The sequence below is a fragment of the Mirounga angustirostris genome, unplaced genomic scaffold (assembly GCF_029215605.1).
Source record: "Mirounga angustirostris isolate CCGP_5_RB_7025 unplaced genomic scaffold, mMirAng1.0.hap1 SCAF_11, whole genome shotgun sequence".
In the NCBI taxonomy this organism is placed as follows: Eukaryota; Metazoa; Chordata; class Mammalia; order Carnivora; family Phocidae; genus Mirounga; species Mirounga angustirostris.
This window is the reverse complement of record NW_026991719.1, coordinates 88,341,904-88,362,413: the sequence shown is the minus strand read 5'-3', so window position 1 is coordinate 88,362,413 and position 20,510 is coordinate 88,341,904. Positions and strand designations below refer to the sequence as shown.

General features: G+C 46.4%; 1 protein-coding gene across 1 annotated transcript; it reads left to right on the top strand.

Annotated features, from left to right (window-relative positions):
• Positions 1-2,551: 2,551 nt before the first annotated feature.
• On the top strand, positions 2,552-19,457 carry IRS4 (insulin receptor substrate 4). The gene is made up of 2 exons (XM_045874947.2): positions 2,552-6,646; positions 16,971-19,457. The coding sequence occupies exons 1-2, from the start codon at positions 2,902-2,904 to the stop codon at positions 16,973-16,975; spliced, it is 3,750 nt and encodes a 1,249-aa protein (XP_045730903.2). The 5' UTR covers positions 2,552-2,901; the 3' UTR covers positions 16,976-19,457.
• The last annotated feature ends 1,053 nt before the right edge of the window (positions 19,458-20,510 follow it).

Below are 20,510 nucleotides of genomic sequence, written 5' to 3'. Positions count from 1 at the left end.
GTGATTTTTTTAAAAAAATAAGAATGCCCAATTCTGCCCATCAGTATGGTGACATGGTAAACTGATATAATATTTTTGAAAAATAATGCATCGCATGTTCATACCTTTCACCCAGTAATTCTACTCCTTGGTTTCCACCCCAAGGGACTAATTCTAAACAAACAAACAAAAAAAGCTATAGGAACAAGATGTTTGTTGCAGCATTATCTATAATATTACAAAACAAAAAACAGCCAAACAGCACAAAGCAGAGGGATTCTTAAGTACATTAATATACAGCTGCCTAGAACACTTTGCAGCGTTTTAATTGACGTTTAGGCTGATCCATAATAACACAGGAAAATGTTACCTTGTAGCACTGAAAAGAACAAGATACAAAATGATATAGAGTGTAAGCCTACTACTCTATGCCAGAACTCTGTAAGGACGTGAGGATTTAAAAATCTATTATTTTCAGTATTTTCCAAATTTTATTCAGGATGCCATTTAATGTCTTTCAATACATTCTAAAATGTCATGTCTTTACAGCACTTCCAAATGCATTGCCTTGTTTCCAAAACATTTCTATCTAAAGCAAAACCCTACGCTTGCAAAGACTCATGAAACGTCATAATACCTATGATAAAATTTTTTTATTTTTATTTTATTTTATTCATTAGCATTTGGGTTGTAAGTGTGGGAAATCTTCTACGTATGTGACCAGGCAGCTGAAACATGTAGGGAGCAGCTCCAGTCAGGGCTCTCTGAGCATCCACACTCATTGTGCTTCTGAGAGCCCCTTTCAGAAACCACCGCTGTTCGGAGCACCTGTGAATATGCTGTGCTTATAAGCCGGCGGCAGCAGAGGGAATGTTAATGTTTCTAATATTTTGGAGACAACCACAACCAATTTCTTTTTTCCCCAAGTGGGAGCGTCAAAAAGGAACCCTTCACCCAAATCTGTTTATTCTGCTCCCGAGAGAACAAATTCTTAAAAGGACAGGGATGGGGTTTATTTTTATGATGTATACACTGCTTCGTTTACTGTTAGATTTTATAAATAATACCCTTTGCAGCATCCACCCTAGGGCAAAGGTGAACCGACATTCCATTCTTTCAGAGAGAAATATCACTTGTCTCCCCCAAATCCCTCTTTGCTCTTGTGGCCACTCCTTTGACATTTTAATGTAATACTGACCCATCTCCACACTTAGGAAGCTGAAATCCTAGTAAAAGACAAACTGAGAAAGAGACAGAGACAGAGAGAGAGAGAGAGAGAGAAGGGGGGAGAGAGAGGGAAGAGAGAGACTTAAAGAGGTTGCACTTACACTCCAGCAGTTTTTCCAGAAACAAGGGAGGCAGTAGTTCTTATTTTTGTGGTGTCAAATTGTAGACTGAAATTCAGCAAAAATCTTTTCTTGACGCGAGGGATGTGAACTCTATTCTAGGATATGTATTCGGTGTGATCCTTTGTTCTGGGTACAAGCTTTTCTGTTTCTAAAGTTTTTCGGTCTCGCTCAAGGAAAGGGAAACAGTATTATTTTGAGATTCCCTTAAAGGCGCCTTTCGAAACATCTCTCACGGGAAAATACCACGACAGCTCATCTCTGGCGTATTTCAGTAAGCACCGAGTCCGAGTTTTTTCAACATGGCTGTATACTTTGCAGGCCCCCAAATTCGTGCTCTCAGAGACATCACTAATCAAATAGCCAGAAACCGCATCTTTAGCCAACCTGCGTTTCGTGGACTAGAAACGCTCTCTGATTAGAGAGCGTGTTCATTTTAAAGGCATAGCTGTGATTCGGGTGCCTGAGAGTCGCGGGCTTTTGTCAGGGCTGGAGCGGGCTCGGGAGTGCCTGCAGCGCGGTGGGAGGCAGGTCTGAGGGCCCCGGTCGTTAACACGTTTCCAGGGGGCTGCCCACACTTTCTCCCCGAGACGCCGAGCTCGCGCGGCGCGCGGCGGGAGCCAGGGGGCCCGCCTGTGACAGGAATAGAGGATTTCTGGGAGGGACAGGGAGGGGGGGAAAAAAAAAAAAAGAGGGCGCCCGCCGCCGGCCCCCGGGTCACCGCGGCTCAGGGATCCGCACGAGTTTTAGCACTACCATTAACAGCTACTTGCAGAGGGTTGTTTACCGCCCGCGTGCGCGACAGCCACTCGGCGGCGCCCACTCCGGGACCCAAGCCCCGCCCCCCTCGCCCCTCGGCTCCCCTCCTGCCCCCCAAACTAATTAATTCAAGGCTGCCTCCCTGCCAGACACTCCCATTGGCTCCCTTCCCGCCCAATGAGAACCCGGCAACAGTTTCACCTGGCTCCCGCTCCCTAAATAAACAAACAAACTGTCCCGCGGCGGTGCTAGCTCTCCACCCCGGCGCCGCCCGGGACGGGCTGCGCTCCGCCCCCGCTGCCACCTCTCGCCCCCTCCAGCCAATGGAGCCCGGGCTGTGGTGCCCCCGCCCGGCCCCGATCGCGGGCCGCGCTCCCCTCCGCCCCTCCCCGCCTCCTCCTCCCGCCCCCTCGTGCCTTCGTGGACTCCTCGGTAGGACCAGCGTGGCCGGGCAGCCCCGCCTCCTCCCGTCGGTCCTCCCGAGGCCCACAGGCCCGGAGCTTCGCGGAGCGTCTAGGCCGGGGAGGCGGCGGCGCCGCCTCTCGGGCCCGCCGCCCCCTCCCCTGCACACCTTGGCTGGCGGCGGCTCGCGCCCCTCCACTGCGCCGGTAGCTGGAGCCGCAGCGGCCGCCGCGTGAGGCAGCGGTCACGTGTTGTTTTGCCCGCCGCGGCGCGCTTTGAGTGGAGTGGGCGGGGGCGGGGCCGAGGCGGGAGGGGGCTGGGGCGGGCGGACAAGGGTAGACGGCCTCTCCCCCCAGCCCTCCCTTCCCCGAGCCCCCCCTCCCCCTCGCTCACCTTAAAACCATCGTGCATCACCATGGCGAGTGGCTCCTTCGCTCGCGACCAAGCGACAAGGAGACTGAGAGCTGCAGCGGCGGCAACGGCGGCGGCTCTAGCTGCGGTGGCGACCACCCCACTTCTTTCCTCGGGCCCCCCGACCGCACTCATTGGGACCGGGTCGTCTTGTCCGGGAGCCATGTGGCTCTCCACGGCCACTGGCTCCCGGTCAGACTCGGAGTCCGATGAGGAGGACCTCCCCGTCGGGGACGAAGTCTGCAAACGCGGCTACCTGCGGAAGCAGAAGCACGGGCACCGGCGCTACTTCGTGCTCAAACTCGCGACCGCCGACGCCCCGGCTCGGCTAGAATACTACGAAAACGCCAGGAAGTTCCGGCACAGTGTCCGCGCCGCGGCGGCGGCGGCGGCGGCGGCGGCGTCCGGCGCCGCGGTCCCCGCGCTCATCCCGCCGCGGCGCGTGATCACCCTGTACCAGTGCTTCTCCGTGAGCCAGCGAGCCGACGCGAGGTACCGACACCTCATCGCCCTCTTCACCCAGGACGAGTACTTCGCGATGGTGGCCGAGAACGAGTCGGAGCAGGAGAGCTGGTACTTGCTGCTCAGCCGCCTCATCCTCGAGAGCAAGCGCCGCCGCTGCGGCACGCCCGGCGCGTCGCCGGATGGGGAGCCGGCCGCGCGGGGGGCTGCAGCGGCGGCGGAGCCACCCTTCTACAAGGATGTGTGGCAGGTAATAGTCAAACCCAGGGGGCTGGGGCACAGAAAAGAGCTGAGCGGCGTGTTCCGGCTCTGTCTTACCGACGAGGAGGTGGTGTTTGTGAGGCTGAATACCGAGGTGGCCAGCGTGGTCGTCCAGCTCCTGAGCATCCGTCGCTGCGGGCACTCGGAGCAGTATTTCTTCTTGGAAGTCGGTAGGTCCACCGTCATCGGTCCCGGCGAGCTGTGGATGCAGGTCGATGACTGTGTGGTGGCCCAAAACATGCACGAGCTCTTTTTGGAGAAGATGAGAGCCCTGTGTGCAGACGAATACCGAGCCCGCTGCCGCACCTACAGCATCAGCGTCGGCGCCCACCTGTTAACCCTGCTGTCCACTAGGAGGCACCTGGACACGCTGCCGCGCGAGCCCGGCGGCTGGCTGAGAAGGTCCCGCTTTGAGCAGTTTTACCACCTCAGGGCCATCGGTGACGGGGAAGACGAGATGCTCCTCACCAGGCGCTGCCTAACACCCAGCGAACCCGTGTCCCCCTCCAGGCAAGGAAGACTGCACCTGCCCCGAGCGCGCAGGTCCCGGAGAGCGATTTCAGTGCCTGGCAGCTGTTTTCGTCGCCTCCCCCCCAGCCCGGTGCGTGTCCCGCCTGCCGCAGAAGTCCCGAGCGACAGAGCTTCTGGCTCCGGCAGCTCTGGGGAAGAAGGCAGCCCTCGGGGCCCAGAGGGTCAGGAAGGAAACGGAGGTGACTACATGCCCATGAACAGATGGGGCTCGGGAAATGGCCGGGGTTCCGGAGGTGGCCAGGGCTCCAGTGGCCAAGGCTCCAGTAGCCAGGGTTCGGGAGGAAACCAGTGCTCGGGCGGGGGGCAGGGCTCCGGAGGAGGCTGCCAGGGCTCGGGGGGCCAGGGGGCAGGAGGAAACCAGCGTGCAGGCGATGGCCAGGGCACTGCAGGTGGGCACGGCTCGGGCGGTGGCCAGGGAGCCCGCGGCGGCGGACACGGCTCAGGCGGTGGGCGGGGAGCCGGAGATGGCCAGGGCTCAGGCGGGGGCAAGAACCCCGGAGGGGGCAAAGGCTCAGGAAGTGGGAAAACCTCCGAGGACAATGGTGAGCGCGGAAAATCTCTGAAGAAAAGGTCCTACTTTGGCAAATTAACTCAAAGCAAGCAGCACATGCCGCCTCCTCCGCCGCCTCCGCCCCCACCGGCTGGAGCAACTGGTGGTAAAGGGAAGTCCGGGGGAAGGTTCCGGCTCTATTTTTGTGCCGACAGAGGAGCCCCAAAAGAACGCAAAGAGGCCAAGGAGGTCAAAGACTTAGAGACCCCAGAAGGTGCAGCGCGGGGTCCCCACAGAGCCAGAGCTTTTGACGAAGATGAGGATGACCCATACGTGCCAATGAGGCCAGGGGTGGCGGCCCCTCTCCCAAGCTCCAGTGATTACATGCCAATGGCTCCCCAAAACTTCTCTGATTCAAAACGCCACTCTCGGTCACCTTTTGAAGATTCAAGAGGGTACATGATGATGTTTCCCAGAGTGAGCCCACCACCTGCCCCAAGTCCCCCCAAAGAGCCGGATGCTGAAAAGGAGGAGGAGTCAAAGGACAATGACAGTGAGAGTGACTATATGTTTATGGCTCCTGGAGCCGGTGCAATTCCAAAAAAACCCCCAAATCCTCAGGGTGGCTCTTCCTCTAAAAGTTGGAGCTCCTACCTATCCCTGCCGAATCCTTTTCGGGGCTCCCCGTTGGGACAGAGTGACCACAGTGAGTATGTACCAATGTTACCTGGAAAATTCCCCGGGAAGGGCCTAGACAAGGAAGCCTCATCAAACCGGGGCCCCAAAGATGCCCTTTCAAAGCCTTCAGTTGAGGGGTCATTCTCGAAGCATGGAGATGGGGGGTCACCCTCAAAGCCTTCAGATGATGGGCCCCCCAAGAACAAGGCTAAGAGACCTAACCGCCTCTCTTTTATCACAAAAGGAAATAAAATCAAGCCAAAATCACAAAAGCCCACACGTGAACAGAGAGGAGCTGACAGCTCTCGTGACTACGTCAACATTGACTTCACTAAGAGAGCGAGCAATGTACCAGCCCCCTTTATCCACGGACTGCCAGGTTCGTGGGGCATCATTGCTGGCCCCAGACCGACAGCCTTTTCTAACTATGTGAATGTGGACTTCGGACTGCCATTTCCAAACCCAGCACACAGGCTCTCGAATCTTTTCAGAGCCATTCCAGGTGCCAACCCCCTCTTTCTGGAAGGTGCTAGGTGGCCCCTTGCGCCTCTTCCTCCCAGCGCTACAGGTGGCAGTGCGAATGAGGAAGAGGGCGACTACATTGAAGTGATTTTCAATCCAGCAATGACACCGGCCGTGCCTTTTGGTGACAGTGCCATTCGCTATGATGCTGAAACAGGTCGCATCTATGTGGTCGACCCGTTTTCTGAGTGCTGTATGGACATTTCTCTCACCCCCAGCCGCTGTTCCGAGCCACCGCCTGTAGCTAGGCTGCTGCAGGAAGAACAGCAGCTGGAGCGAAGACGCCCGCAAAGCCATTCGCAAAGTTTCTTTGGGGCCGCCAGGGCCGCGGTCTCGGCTTTCCCAACGGACAGCCTCGAGAGACACCTCTCGGCCTCCTTTGCCTCGGCCGCCGCCGCTTCGGCAGCTGTGCCGGCCTTAGCCTTGAGCCGGGCGTTAGCCGCCGCCTCGGCCCTGGCCGTGGCCCCGGGCATCGGGGCAGCCGCGCGGGGCTTGGAGGCCGCCGCTCGGTTTGACTCCGCCTCCGTCCGCTGGTTCCAACCTGTTGCTGGCGCCGCTGCGGCCGCCGAAGCGGTCAGGGGGCCCCAAAACGTCGCCGGTGGCTCGAGCCCGAGAGCTCCCAACCCCTCGGCAGACCTAGCCGGAGGTGAGAACGGGGCCGCCGCGGCCGCCCCGCCCCCACCGCCTCGCCGCCCGGTGCCGAGTCCCCCCGAGCGAGAGGAGCCTGACGACGAAGACGACGACACCTACGTGAGAATGGACTTTGCCAGACCTGACAACAAGAAGTTCGACCCTCCCCGCAGAGGTGGGTAATTTTGGAATCCTTTTCCCGAAGTTAATGGTTATTGCTTAATGAATCGATGTTTACGGCGGTAGGAAAAAGCGAGTTAACATTCCATTAACTGGTGCCTATTTAGCACGAAGAGTAGAATTCAGTTTTCAGTATTCGTGCCATACCTTGTGATCTTTGCAAAAAACTTAAGTTTGGATCCAGTCATAAATTTCTTTATCTGGGGGGAAGAAAAACCCGAACCCTATTATCATTTCAACACTGGTTCTACTTTTTAGGAGTAGCTAAAGCTTAAGGAGATAGATAGATGATAGATGATAGATAGATAGATAGATAGATAGATAGATAGATAGATAGATAGATAGATGCTTTCAAACATCCTTCCCTGACACTTAATGACTTATGCAGACAGACACCATGCATCGGATCCTATCAACTTTTCAAATCAACAGGTAAAAGCGACTTTGCTACAAACACCCATATTTGGTTACAAAAATTTTAAGAAGAGCACCAAATATTAAGCAGTAATCATCGACCGTAACTTCTGGGGGAGGTACCCTTTCTCCTTCGAAAGTTACTTTTTACAAAAGCAGTCATTGTTGTGCTAGTTGGCTGTGATTTACCAAGAAGGTTAAATCTCCATTGTTAGCCTGAATGTCTGGAGGGCACAAAACAGAATCTGAAACAACAGGTGATTAAAAGAAGAGCGTGTTTGGCTCGGGAATGTGTTGTTGCGTTGATTTGTTTGGTTTTTATGCAGGATACATTGCCAGAACCCTTGCTGGTTCCTTGCCTGTCACTAGTATTGACAGGCAAGTCACCTTCCCTGTGCCTCGTTTTCTTCATGTAACTCCCCCCAAAGAGGGAATGGTGACAACTTGATAATGGGTATGAATATAGTTCGAAAGGGTTAAAAAGCTTTGAAAACAGCTCCTTGGTGTGTCTTCTGGGAAATCCAGTAAAGCAAGATAATAAGGCGAGGCAGAAGACCTGACCCCAGGGAACAGCCTACCGTGGAACAGTGGGCAGTTTGTAAAGGGTTACTTTTCCAAAGGAAGAAATAAGGGAGAGTGGGAGCTGTCAGACTTGAAAGGGAGACTTGGAGTAAATCTACTGTGTACGGTATGCAGGGTTGTTATCAGTGCGCCTGCAGACATTCTCAGGAAATGATTTCCGAAGATGATGTCTCCATAGTCCGTGCCTTCCCTCGTCAGTAAGATTGTGCTGCTTCCCCAGTGAAGGGAAGGGATGGACCCCAGGAGTTTTCATTCCAGTAGTCAGTTTAGTGAAGATTTTTGCTTTGCTTGCTTTGTGGAATGCTTTTGTGATTGGATCTCTGCCCACTGTGCTTGATCAGGCAGAACAAGTCGGGGACTTGATCACAACAGTCACCTAACAAGCTCCCTATTTAGTGCAGGTGTAGCCCCCTCCCCTGGCCCCCCCCCCCCCCCCCCCCCGGTTTAGAAGACTTGCCATACAAAAACTCACATTTGCAGCATGGACACACTAAGGAGCGATCATTAAGACGACAAAAGGATGCTTTGGCTTGCCAGGGGATTCAATTCAGAGCTCCTTTAAATTTTGACACCCCTCCCCCCAATACACACACACACAGGATCACCACTACTGCCAGAGCTATGTATTTAAAATACGTAATTCTGTTTTCAAGAAATTGACTCACAATCAGCTTTTCAGGAACAGATCTGTTTTAGTCTGTAAAGTACATCTGAAAATTGGTCTCAAGCTACTGCTTGAACCTAACTGCTGAAGCTACTATTTGTGATATTGATGTACGTGTGGCCAAAGCTGCCTGTTTGCCTGTGGTTCTTTGGAAAGGACACGTTTTCCAAGACGTTTGTCTCTACTTTTCATAGTCTTTGTTTAAACAAAGATTATAATTAGTGAAATCTTGTTCCTGCAATAAACCCTGACTTCCCAAAGATTATCTAGATCCAATTATTATTTTAGCCTAAGTTGCTGACTTATAAATGGCTTCAGATGACTTTGTAGCTATTTGGGAGGTTTGGTGTTGTCTAAATGTGTTGCTCATTGAGGAAATTCCTGGCTTTATTGAGTAACTAGAGAAAGGAGGCTGCATCTGACAGGGAGGAAGGTGCTTAGGTTAAAATAAGAGAATGAATGTAGAAGCGTTTGGGGACTTGAAAGCACTTTACAAATATATTTTTATTTTGTGATTGGATTAACACCTAAACAAAGTTTCCACAGTTTAAACTGATGATTTAGCTTCTTGCAAAAGTAATTGGTCCTGAGAGTGACTCAGGCACATAAGTTGCTGAGATATAGATATAAAAGGAAAGCTATATAGAAAGAACATATTGCAGGAAATGACATTTGTTTCCATTTTAATGTAAATTGATATGGTAGGATGTTGTCTGTGAAGTGCTAAGAACAGGGCAGATAATTCTGATAGGTTTTGTTTTTTTTTTTACTATAAAGCTATAGAATAATTTTCACCCATTTCTGATCTCTCTTCGTATCCACATTAAATATCTGTGTATATATTTATCATATATATGGCATGTTAGAAGAGAAAAAATATGCTTTCACAAAGGAGCAAAGGCATAGTCTTTCTTGGGAGTTATGTATCTCAAAGGGTAATTTTAATTTATGGCAAGCGCTTAGGACAGTGCCTGGCACCTAGTAAGTGGTGCACAAGAATTATTACATAAACATCACCATTGTCATTGCTGTTACTGTTATTATTACGTGTAGATGCACAAAGTTCTCTGTCCTCAAATCCCACCTTTCAGTTCGTCTTTACTTTCATTTAAAATGGTTTACGTGGTTGTTCAGGGTTGGGGTCTTTATAGTTGGGATCTGCTTATAACAAGTAACGTGAAGTGTGATTATAAAGCACTTTGTTCATATAACACAAAATTAATACATAATCTCATTTACCTACAGTTACATTGCACGTAAGTACTTTAAAGCCATTTGTTCAAGACAATTGGAAACACCCAGAAATATAACCTGGACTTGACTTTTTTAACACATTACATAATTTTTAAGGGGCAGAGTCTTCACATTTTAAACACATGGGCTGTAAGCAGTAGCATTTAGGAGGAGAATGTGGTTTCTTATTTGGTTTAGTCTGATTCTTGACTCATGTATGCATTTTTGCCTCTTCTCCTGCTGGGTCTGAGGTAGAATTCATAGTTTAAAGGGACTTAAGGTGGGGAGACGAACCATGAGAAACGATGGACTCTGAGCAACAAACTGAGGGTTCTAGAGGGGAGGGGGGTGGGAGGATGGGTTAGCCTGGTGATGGGTATTAAAGAGGGCACGTTCTGCATGGAGCACTGGGTGTTATGCACAGACAATGAATCATGGAACACTACATCAAAAACTAATGATGTAATGTATGGGGATTAACATAACAATAAAATTTTTTTTTTAAAAGGGACTTAAGGTGAAAAATTCAGATTTTTCCATTCCAGAGATAGGAGGATAAGGGCAGCTCCAGAAGGAGTGAGAGAATTGATCAGCCAAAATTAGTCATGTTGTGATAGCACTTGGTATTGGAAAGCAAAAAAAAAAAAAAAAAAAATCCATAGTAGCTAGCTTTTGAAATGTTTGACACTGTTATTAACATGAAGGAGGTGTAAGCTGCTTTTCAGTATGCGACTGCCAAATCCTCTTGCTATAAATTACAGGTGCTGAGAGCAAATTGCTTTTGTTGTATTGGACTTATTTATTATAAACTACTAGAATAAAATCTCCATACAGCAGAGATTTTTCCATCACCATTGACAGGTCACTTATTTTAGGCAACATTTACCCCCACCCCTGGAAAAAAAAAATTGGACAGTCCTTTGGAGTAGAGGTAGGTAACCTATAACAATTAAAGAGGACTTCACTCAATTAAAGTTAACTAAAGTCGTTGGCAGTCACTATGCGTTTGCATTCATCCTAAGAGTGATGCTTCCAGGGCAAAAATTTCGGCCACTAGCAAACCATCTTTAAACAAGGACTAGGACTTTAACTGAGCACAGCCAAATATCACACGTGCATAAAAACGCAAACAGGATCTCTTGCTTTCCCGTCTTCTCCCAGATCACCAAAAATGAACCCAAATACTCTAGAGTCACTGGAAGGCAGCTGTTTGGGGTAACAAACTCAGACTTCTTTAGAATGACACAAAAATCTTCATGTTGCAATAGGTGAGAGTAACCAGTACAGGGAGAACTCGATAATTGTGTGTGATTTGAAAAGCACTGTTGTTGAATTGTCAACTTGTTGCTTGAGGGAATGTTTAACAGTTGCGTACTGCTCTGTAATCTGCAAAACACATTCACATTCATTATTTTGCTGGGGGACAGTAGGTTCTGGAACTGAAGCCTGCTGTTAAGAACTTTCCCATGGCCAAAGAGGTAAGTGACAGAGCTGAAAATCAAACCCGTACATCTGATCTCGAGTCCAGCACTCCACCCAGCCCATCACACCGTCCTCTCATCGGATGTTCAATCTGTCATTTTCCTATTGATGAAAGATTATTATATAGGCAAGGGTTGGGAAAAAATTACGAGTTTTCTTGAATTTAATAGTAGCAATTGGGGGGGGGAAGTAATTCATTCAGGGTGTTACAGCTGTGAACCATCTGCCAGAGCGTGGGTAATTTTCATCGCGTTAAACTGTTTGCCATGGCTCCCAGAATAAAAGAATTTGACCCGTACTGGAATTGAATGTTTTAAATCTGGTTTGGGGAGGAGTTTGCTAATCTTTACCTCCTCAACACAAATAGTGTGTGTAGCTATTTGGGTCCCAGGGAAACACTTGAAAAGAACGGAAAGTGAGATGCGGTGCCTTCCCTAAACTTCCATTAATGGTCATTTCCTTAACTGAAGTCAGATAGCTTTGGTTTTCTTAATAATCCATTGGTATTTGCCAGTTATAGCCAAAAGTCTCTTAATTTCATGTTTCCATGTGTATCAAATCTGATATTCTAATCTAAACCATCACAGTGGGCACAACAGGATAAAGTGAGACAGGTGGAAGCCAAAGGGTGGTAGAAATAGACGCTCTTCATTTGTTTAAAAAGCAAACTTGCTTTTGGCAGTCAGGCAAATAGATTTTAGAAGCCTTGAAAATGAAATCCTCGAGACATAAAAATCCTTGTTTAAAATTAAATTCATTTTCTTTAGCACCTTTTTTTTTTTTAATGCTTTAAGACTATGTAAAAATAGCCCAGACGTTTTATTGGTACTTATTGGAAAATAGCTTTTGTAAAGTGCTTAATTAAAGCCTGCAGTATGTTTTGTCTGAGAGGTGCTGCCAGGCTCTTAGATGGTTAAGATCATTCACTGGAAAACACTGCTTGGTCCTGAGTGAGAAATGAGAGATTAAAAAGGCATCCTTTTATAATAATGAAATGAATACATTGCAACACATTCAGTTTTTACCACGACTGTCAGCTTGCTAATTTTAAAGCTATTGATAACATTGCCAAGATACTGTGCTTGCCATATGAACTTCAAATACAGGCTGTAGCAGTTCTGCCTTGGTTATTGGTCGTACAGCTACAGGTCCTACATTTCAATCTCCTTTTGGAAAAAAAGAATCTTCTTCTGGAAATGTGGGCTGAATGCTGGAAAAATAGACTTTTTCAAATGTAGACACCTATCCTATTACAGGTTCGCATTCTTTTCGAGGGTACCTTATAATTTCTTTTTTTAAAAGATTTTATTTGTTAGAGAGAGAGCACGCAGGAGTAGGGGGAGGGGGAGGGGCAGAAGGAAAAGCAGACTCCCCGCTGAGCAGGGAGCCCATCCCAGGACCCCGGGATCATGACCTGAGCCAAAGGCAGACACAAAACCAACTGAGCCACCCGGGCGCCTCAAGAGGGTCCCTTATAATTTTCTGGCTGATTCCTTTTAGAGTTAATGGAAAAATATGCACTTACATAGTTATTTAGTGAAATGAGGAAGTTACTCTTTCTCACTAGCTTCATGACACCCCTTTCTTACGGGCTAGGGTTGTACTGGTTGTACTATGTGAGTCTTGCCCTCACATGCCTTTTGTCAAATGTGTGTCCCTGATTTGGGGAAACCATATCCTGTTCTGGCCTCTCTCTGGCTGAAAGGGTGAGGACCGCTCTGGGAGTCATGCGGGGCCCATGGAGGACTCACCCCCCCCCACCACCAGATGTTGCTTCTTCCCACCCCACAGCCTGTTGGGACTTAGCTTGCAGGAACAACCTTCCTTGAAGGGGTCCTTGTTTTGCAGGTCCCGGGTGGCGCTGCCTGCCCCACTCTCACTTGTTGACACAGAGGCAGCTGGGCCAGTGTTTAAAGCTATTTTCATGGTTGGATTGACCACAATATGCCTGATGCTAGCCAGACCTTCTGGATTTACTGAATATCCAATTCACTCCCGAAATGGTCGTCACTTTAGCTAGTTTTCACAATTCATATAATTTGCCTTTCTATAATCACTAATTTTCTCCTTGTAGGCCTGAACCTTAGAGAGAATATCAATGAAGTCTGTCTCGAAATTCATCTTGAAAATTATTCACATGTGTGCCCATGGGCACCCTGGAAAGTCTGACCAATACACGTGATGGTTAACTCCTGCCTTTTCTTAGTTGTGCCTCCAGCCTGCAAGGCATACCAACACTGTCCCCCCCCTCAGAGCCCACCCACTCCCCAGTTATGCCAGCCACTGGGCTTAGGGGGACACTCTTCCTCTTGCCAAGGGTCAAAAAGATATTTCCCCGGAGTCTTAAATTGAAGCTGCAAACACGTCCTCCCACAGACATGAGGTTGTAAGTGATGGTTGGGTATCGTCCAAGTAGCTCCTCTGTTCGTTCAAGAACTGCATAGGTTAATACAGGCATGTGTTAGATGAGCCTACGAACCTATCCACCATTTATTTGCAACATTGCTTCTGCGGGATAATTTATTCTGAGTTTCAACTAAACAATGAGCCTTGGAATATGCCTCTTCTGTAAATTGGAGACCGCCTATATGAGAATTCTAGTAACTTGCATTCTTTAAGTCTGCAGTAACTAGGCAGCAGAGTGAAGTGGCCCAAGTGTGTGTTGGGAGGTAGTAGAGAAGCTGACCCGGGATAAAAATCCCCAAATAGTTTGTATCCAGATAATCAAGACTGGAATGAACATGCCTACGTGGTCCAGGGCCTGCTAGTGAAGGGCAGGTGTCCCGCGATTGAAACTGTCCTTTGAGGAGATGGAGGTTTACAAGTGTCATCAATTTCCCTTAGAGATCCTTTTGACTATTCTGTAACAAACCCGTTACCCCCATGGGGAGAAGCATTTGCTCTTCTGGTCTAAGAAGGAGACAATAGTCTGGTATGATTGGTGTTGTAAAGATTAACAACAGTTAGTGCCAGTTTTCACCCTTGAGGGACAGCACTTCGATTTTTTATCAGTTCCTAGAGAATCACCCGCCTGTATGTTCACAGGACACAGAAAGGTGTGATGATCTGTTCTTATTGGGAAAAAGAGAGAGAGAGAGTGAGAGAGAGAACTATATATAAGCAAGAGGCAACGCCAAGCTAAATAATATAACTGTGTTATTGTACATTCATCTTTGGGGTCTCTGCTTCCATTTCTCTTCCTTTCCTTTCATTTGTTTGCCTTCAACACTTTGCTTGGTTGCCCCTGTCTGTGTGATCACCAGTTGATTGCAGGGAGAGCGTGTTGACGAATAAGCGGAATGAGGAATGTTGAGAAGAACTTGAGAAGTAGTTTTTTGAGTTCTGGGCAAATTGGAGTTGAAAAGATAACTAAGGCAGTGAGATGGGAGGAGAGTGGGAAGAGAAAGAAAAACTGGATATATTGTTATAGTTTTGGCTCTCTCTGGGCAAGGGAACCATTGCTGCTTTGGACTTCAAACCGTAATAGAGGCATGTTTATGATTCATATAAAGAGGTCTGGAATGCCCTGGAGGAACGGCTTTCTTGGCTTGCCCTACAAATTTCCAGGGATATTGAAGTCATGTGTGCTTTATTAGTGTATTAAAGATTAATGTTCAGGTTTATAGCATTATACAAATTGAAACAGAAAAGTTTACTTCATTTGTTTTCGAGAACAAAATAATACTTGCCAGGTTTGGGGGGGCAGGAGTCGGAAAATGTGTTGACCCATCGGAGTCCAATGAGTTTTTCTCCCTTACAGAGAAAAATTACTTGAAGAATACACCTCCCATTAAAAGGGGTGAAACTAACTCGTCCTTAAAAAGGTCTCTGATTAATCAGAAAGTAAGAACATCCAGTAAGGCCATCATTTGTAACCTGTCAGTATCGAGTGGCAATAACACAGTGAAAACATGCCACAGTATTCAGAACATCACCATTTACCTTTCTGGTGGTGAAATGACCTCAAAATGAACAAGAGACCCCCCCCCAAAAAATGAACAAGAGACGGAACTCAGATGGGATTATCAGCCTTTTGATACTCATTTCGCAGTGTTTCTGGTGGAGTTTTAATGCTGAAGTGCTTTCCTTTGCCACCCAGCAAGCTTCTGAGTTCCTGCTTTCTGCTCTTCTTTGGAATGTGCTCAGGGAATGTAAACTCATTTTAATATTGGCCTAAGTAAAACAGGATTACAAAGGTAAATCTGTGGTTCGAGTTCCCATAGTGCATTTCAAAAGCAAATTAAATTATTTTGGGATTATCTTGTTTTGGATAGCATTATTCATTTCTACTAGCGTAGTTAATCAAGAGTTGACAAATATATTTTGTAATGTAAACTTGAAGTCACACCATTATTTTCTAGGTTTTAGTATGTTACCAAACATTCAGTTAGTGTTGGCATGGGTGTTACCAGAAAGCAATTGAAATATGAATCAATTTTTTAGTAGAGTCTCATTTAAACAAGAGTAAAGAAGAAAGTAAAACAACTCAAGTGGTAACAAATACCCCTAATTTCGGGCTCAGTATAATTTTCGATGTGGTAGTCATATGAGGCTTAATTTGTATGTTTCTAGAAAAGATACGAAATATAGGTTAGTAAGAAATCCCTTTTAAAGTACATGCAGTGTACTTTATATTAAAACATGTTTTTATATTAAAACAAAGTAGCACACAAAATCAGGCGAGATGGCTTTCTAACCTTAAATTTCTGTCAAAAGTATCTAGCTGAGAGTTTGTGCAAAAGTCAGTGATGCCCATTTTGCAGCAGATAATTGTGTTGCTCCTATGCTCTCTCACGGTGAGCTCTCACGGACGCCTTTCATCCTGTGTAAACTTGATAGATCCACAGAACGGAAAATTTCCTAAACCCACTGCTGACAGGAAAACTTAGTATCTTTACTAATCTAGGGTGTTAAAAAAAACAAACAAACAAAACCTTTTAATGTAGAGGAACAGCCCTATATAATGAGTTATTACTAATAGGCGCAAGTAGGTGGAAGGGGATGATGGAGATATTTGATGCTTCATCCACCTGCAAGTTTGGTACATTTTTCAAACCTCTACTGAAAGAATAAACTGCTATAATGTATACTGCTTTAATACAACATCTTGTACTTGAAGCCTACTTGGGTGAGGCTTTCCATGGATTCTTTGAGATTGGTTGTAGTGAAACGTGGTACTTTGGTGGGAAGATCTTAAAGGAACACTAGCATCCCATAATCCATTTACTAACCATTTATCCCCGTCCATCCCCTCTCCAGCCCGGTGCCTTCTCCAATGTACCAGACCCCCCCTTCCTGTTGTCCCACTCCCCATTTATGCACCCTCTCAATAAGCAGAAGGCCAAGAGAGTAATGCCAGAGCTGCTTTTTATTAGACAGACGAGGATGTCAACCAAATCTCCTTTACAGGTATGACGTTGCTCTTTTAGAAGAAATTCAGTGACCAAGCCTGGAGACTCTCGCTACGGCTGTACTCAAATCCTTTGACTATGTGCCACATGATCTGGTGAGGGCATAGTCAAGCGTGTAGGAGAAGACAAAAATTCTCCTTGTCCGCCCAATGCCTGGCTCACTTGCTGGCTGCACCCACTGGGAGGAAATAGAACAGTGCACGCACAAACGAGGTTGCCGGTCACTGTCCACCGGAAATGTCAGGGTGACAGCCTGGGGGCAAAAGGAGGAACTACCCTTGAGTTTTTGCCCGGCTTGCTCGCACTAGCGTTTGTCACAGGTGGCTGACGCAGTTAGGCATGTCCACGCCGAGCCAGTCTCCTCAGTATGGCTCTCAAAAACTACTAGTTTGATTTCCTTTTATTTTAGAGCCCGGGGAGGGGGGCGAGGTTGTTGGGCAGGCATGGGGGGAGCGGGAAAGAACTTCACACTTTAATTCTGAAAGTAACTTTTTGTTTTGTCATCCTTTTTTTTTTTTTTTTTTTTTCCCTAGAGTGATTACATTGTCACAAAAACACACTTTGGAAGAAAAGTGATGCTAATGGAATTTCACCTTTGTCCACTCCAGATCTGCCTAAAAGAAAGAAAATTCAGAGGCTTCTGAATAGAAAACAGCCCGAATTTCTAAAAGCTGACAAATGGATGCCGGCAGGTGAATGATCCTAACATAGATCATTCGTCCTGCTGCCTTATGGACCAAGTAATTGTGCATTAAGAAATTTGCACTGTACTTTGCTTTTATTTTCTGGTTCCCCCCTCTCCCCGCCAGTCTCTCTGAAAGGAAGCATATGCTATAATCAACACCCATTTCACCGATGTATAACACTTAGGTTTAGTTTGGAAGCTGAAAATCCTTTACACAAGAGCAGAAAAAGAAAAAAAAAGTTATGAGAAGGTAGGTATGACCTGGAATCTTTTTCTTCTGAGTAGTACATACATAAAACATTTCTTGATCCAAGGAATTAAATGTCAACTGAACTGATGTCTTGATGGGACATATTCAACATCTTAAAGACAGGACCAAAGGACAGATTACTGCAGTTTTTGCTCATTAACAAAACTGCAACCTTCTGTCCACATTAAATGTCAACTGAACTTATATCTTGAATGAGCATTTTCAACATTTTAAAGGCAGCACTGAGGAACAGATTATTTGTTCATATACAATTCTGCAATGTTCTGCCTGCAAATCAATTGAGCGTCTCCAAAACCTTTTTTTTTTTTTTTATTTTGAAACCTACATTTTCCCCCTTTAAAGAAGCAAAGTTATTCAGTCTCCTCACAAAGCCCCGCTCTGCCTCTCTGGGCCTCCCCACCGCCCCCCCGCCTGCCCCCCATTCTTCCTCTCTCTCTGGCTCTCTGCTGGACACACACTCTCCCTCCCATGCCCAGGGCTCCTATAAAGAGATCAGTTTCCCATATTCAAGAAATTCGTGTATATGCATCAATCAGTATTCTGAAACTTAAGCCAAAAGGGACCTCTTATAAGGTCTTGTTTTCCTTATGGATAATGAGCCTATATAAGATGTATCAAATAAAAAAAAAATCAGAGCAAGCTTCCTCCTCCTATTTTTGCTTGCCTCTGATGGAAACTGAATTAAGATTTTAGGAACCTGGACCTTTGAGAACATGACACTAACAGGTGGTGATCACAGAGGATCGGTACAAAGGTCTTGAAGCTTGCTTAGAGCTTTGTCACGTGATGGCACACAAGTTGTGACTTGTGTCCTGACTGGCAAACCTCATCATACCACAGATGGGTGTGAGTGTCTGTAGAACTGTGTGAGTGCTAGTGCGTGTGTATGCGCACCTCTGTGTACCTGTGCACATGTGACGTAGGTGTACCTGTTGTGTGTAACTCTGTTAAAAAAAAATTGCTTCGCATTCAGTGTGCACCTTTGAAGTCGTGTACTCTTCACCTGAAGTTTTTCGCCACTCGGTTTTGATGTCTTTGAACATGTACTTCTATCTTCAAGCAGGCTTTGTAGTACATGTTGCTAAACTAACTTTTCCGAAGAGCCGAGTTGACGTCTGTTTTTTTATTCCTTGCCTACCAACCAGAGGGATGGAGGGGGCTCTTTTTTTCCCTTGTGAATGGGGCCGGGGAGAGGATGTAACCGCGGTCCCAGTCACTCCTTCCGTGACTGGTGACCGCGAGGGCAGTAGGTTCCGTCAGTTCCTTCAGACTCTTCTTTTCCCAACCTAATCAAATAGTGCAGTGTGGCTTTTGTTCAATATGGTAACAGTGCACTCTATAGGCAGCCTTTCTTCAAGCCTTCTGTCACCATTTTTATTTTCAAGTAAGTTTTAAGTCACAATCGTTCAGAATTGTGGAAAGCAAAGATGATTTGGGGGAAAAATGCTCTACTGCTTTATTTGTATATTAGGTTTGGGGGCTGCCAGCGACAGGGTACAGCACAGGGGTGTAACACTTGCTGAATAAATAGATGGGAAACCTCCTACACAACAGTACAAACAAATAGTCACAGGTACAGCATAACAAATACGCAGTCTTTCTGACACTACTTCTTAGTTTACAGGCACAACTAATTTATTCAGTATTGTGCTGGAAGAATCCTTTTAGCATATGTGTACCAACATATCACTTACCTTCCAGCTACCGGTTTATGCTGCTGATAAGAAAAACTAGTGATGGAACGATTATTATTATTTTTTTTTTTTGTGACCTCTACATTTAATTTGGTCTCAGACATAGTCACTTGGTCAGTAAAAACTAAAACGTTACAGTTCCAGTGGTTCATTACATTTGCTCTTTCTGCTTCACAGATCTGCTTTGAGTTGCTCTGGCTTTGTCTTCCTTTGTAAATACTCTTATACTCTCGTTTCTTTGTAAACATCTCATTTGCAGTTTTGGGAGACAACCTTGCAACTTTGTATAGTGTTTATATATATATCTGACTTGCCTTTCCATAGAGCTACTTGCAATAAATGTGTTCACGAAAGTTATTATGTGTGGAGACTCATTTTTCTTAATAGCATCATCCCTACTCCATTATAAATATATATTTTTTTCCTGCTCTGTGGAGGCACTGACTGCATTTTTCAGAAAAAGCCGTTAATTTAGGATTTGGGTAAAAGTCACTGTGCTTAAAAACACCAGGCTTCTCGGTGACGTTAACACATTAACTCCTGAGTCTCCAAACGTGGAGGTGGTACTTGAGTAGAGCTTAGCTGAGTTTTCATGTCGACTGTGAGGTATGAATTATATAGAGAATCGACCACTCAGTGAGGGTAAGGTAATCATTTACAGTTTTCTTTCCTCTCCTTCCCTTGCCATGTACTCTCGCCGTTTAATTGACTCCCTTTTCATTCACAGTTGACCCCTGAACAGCACAGGGCTTTAGGGGCCCCGACCCCCTGCACAGTCTAAAATCCACGTCTAACTTTTGACTTCCCGAAAGCTAACAACTAAGAGCCTGCTCCTGACCGGAAGCCTTACTGAGAACAGAAACAGTCCATTAGCACATACTTTGTATGTTATGTGTATTACATACTGTATTCTTAAAAAAGAAGACATTATTACAACAAGGACAATCATGAAGAAGAGAAAATACATTTATGGTACTGTGGTGTATTTATTTTTTAAGAGAATCCATGTGTAAGTGGACCTGCACAGTTCAAATCAGTGTAGTTCAAGGGTCAAATAGGCTTATTTTTAATCATTGGGAAGGCAAATATGAGTACATAAAAAACACACCGACGAACAGACAGAAAACAGCTTTGCATTGATGGAATATAGAAGGACGGATGGGTCAAATGTATCAAGAACATATTAGTAAGTTATATTGCCAGCCTTGTCAGAAACCAAAGATTGAAAGGAACACTAGAAAAATAATTGCTTCTCTCACTGGTTCCCTTACCAAATCGCCCTTGCCACACAGAAGGGCAGTGAAAGTAAGTAAGATTTGGGGACCAAGGCCCGACCAAGGTTCAATGGGTGATGGGGGAGGGACCTGTGGAGTCGGATGGGGAACAGGGTAGGGAGTCAGTTCCCACATTATGTGCATAATTC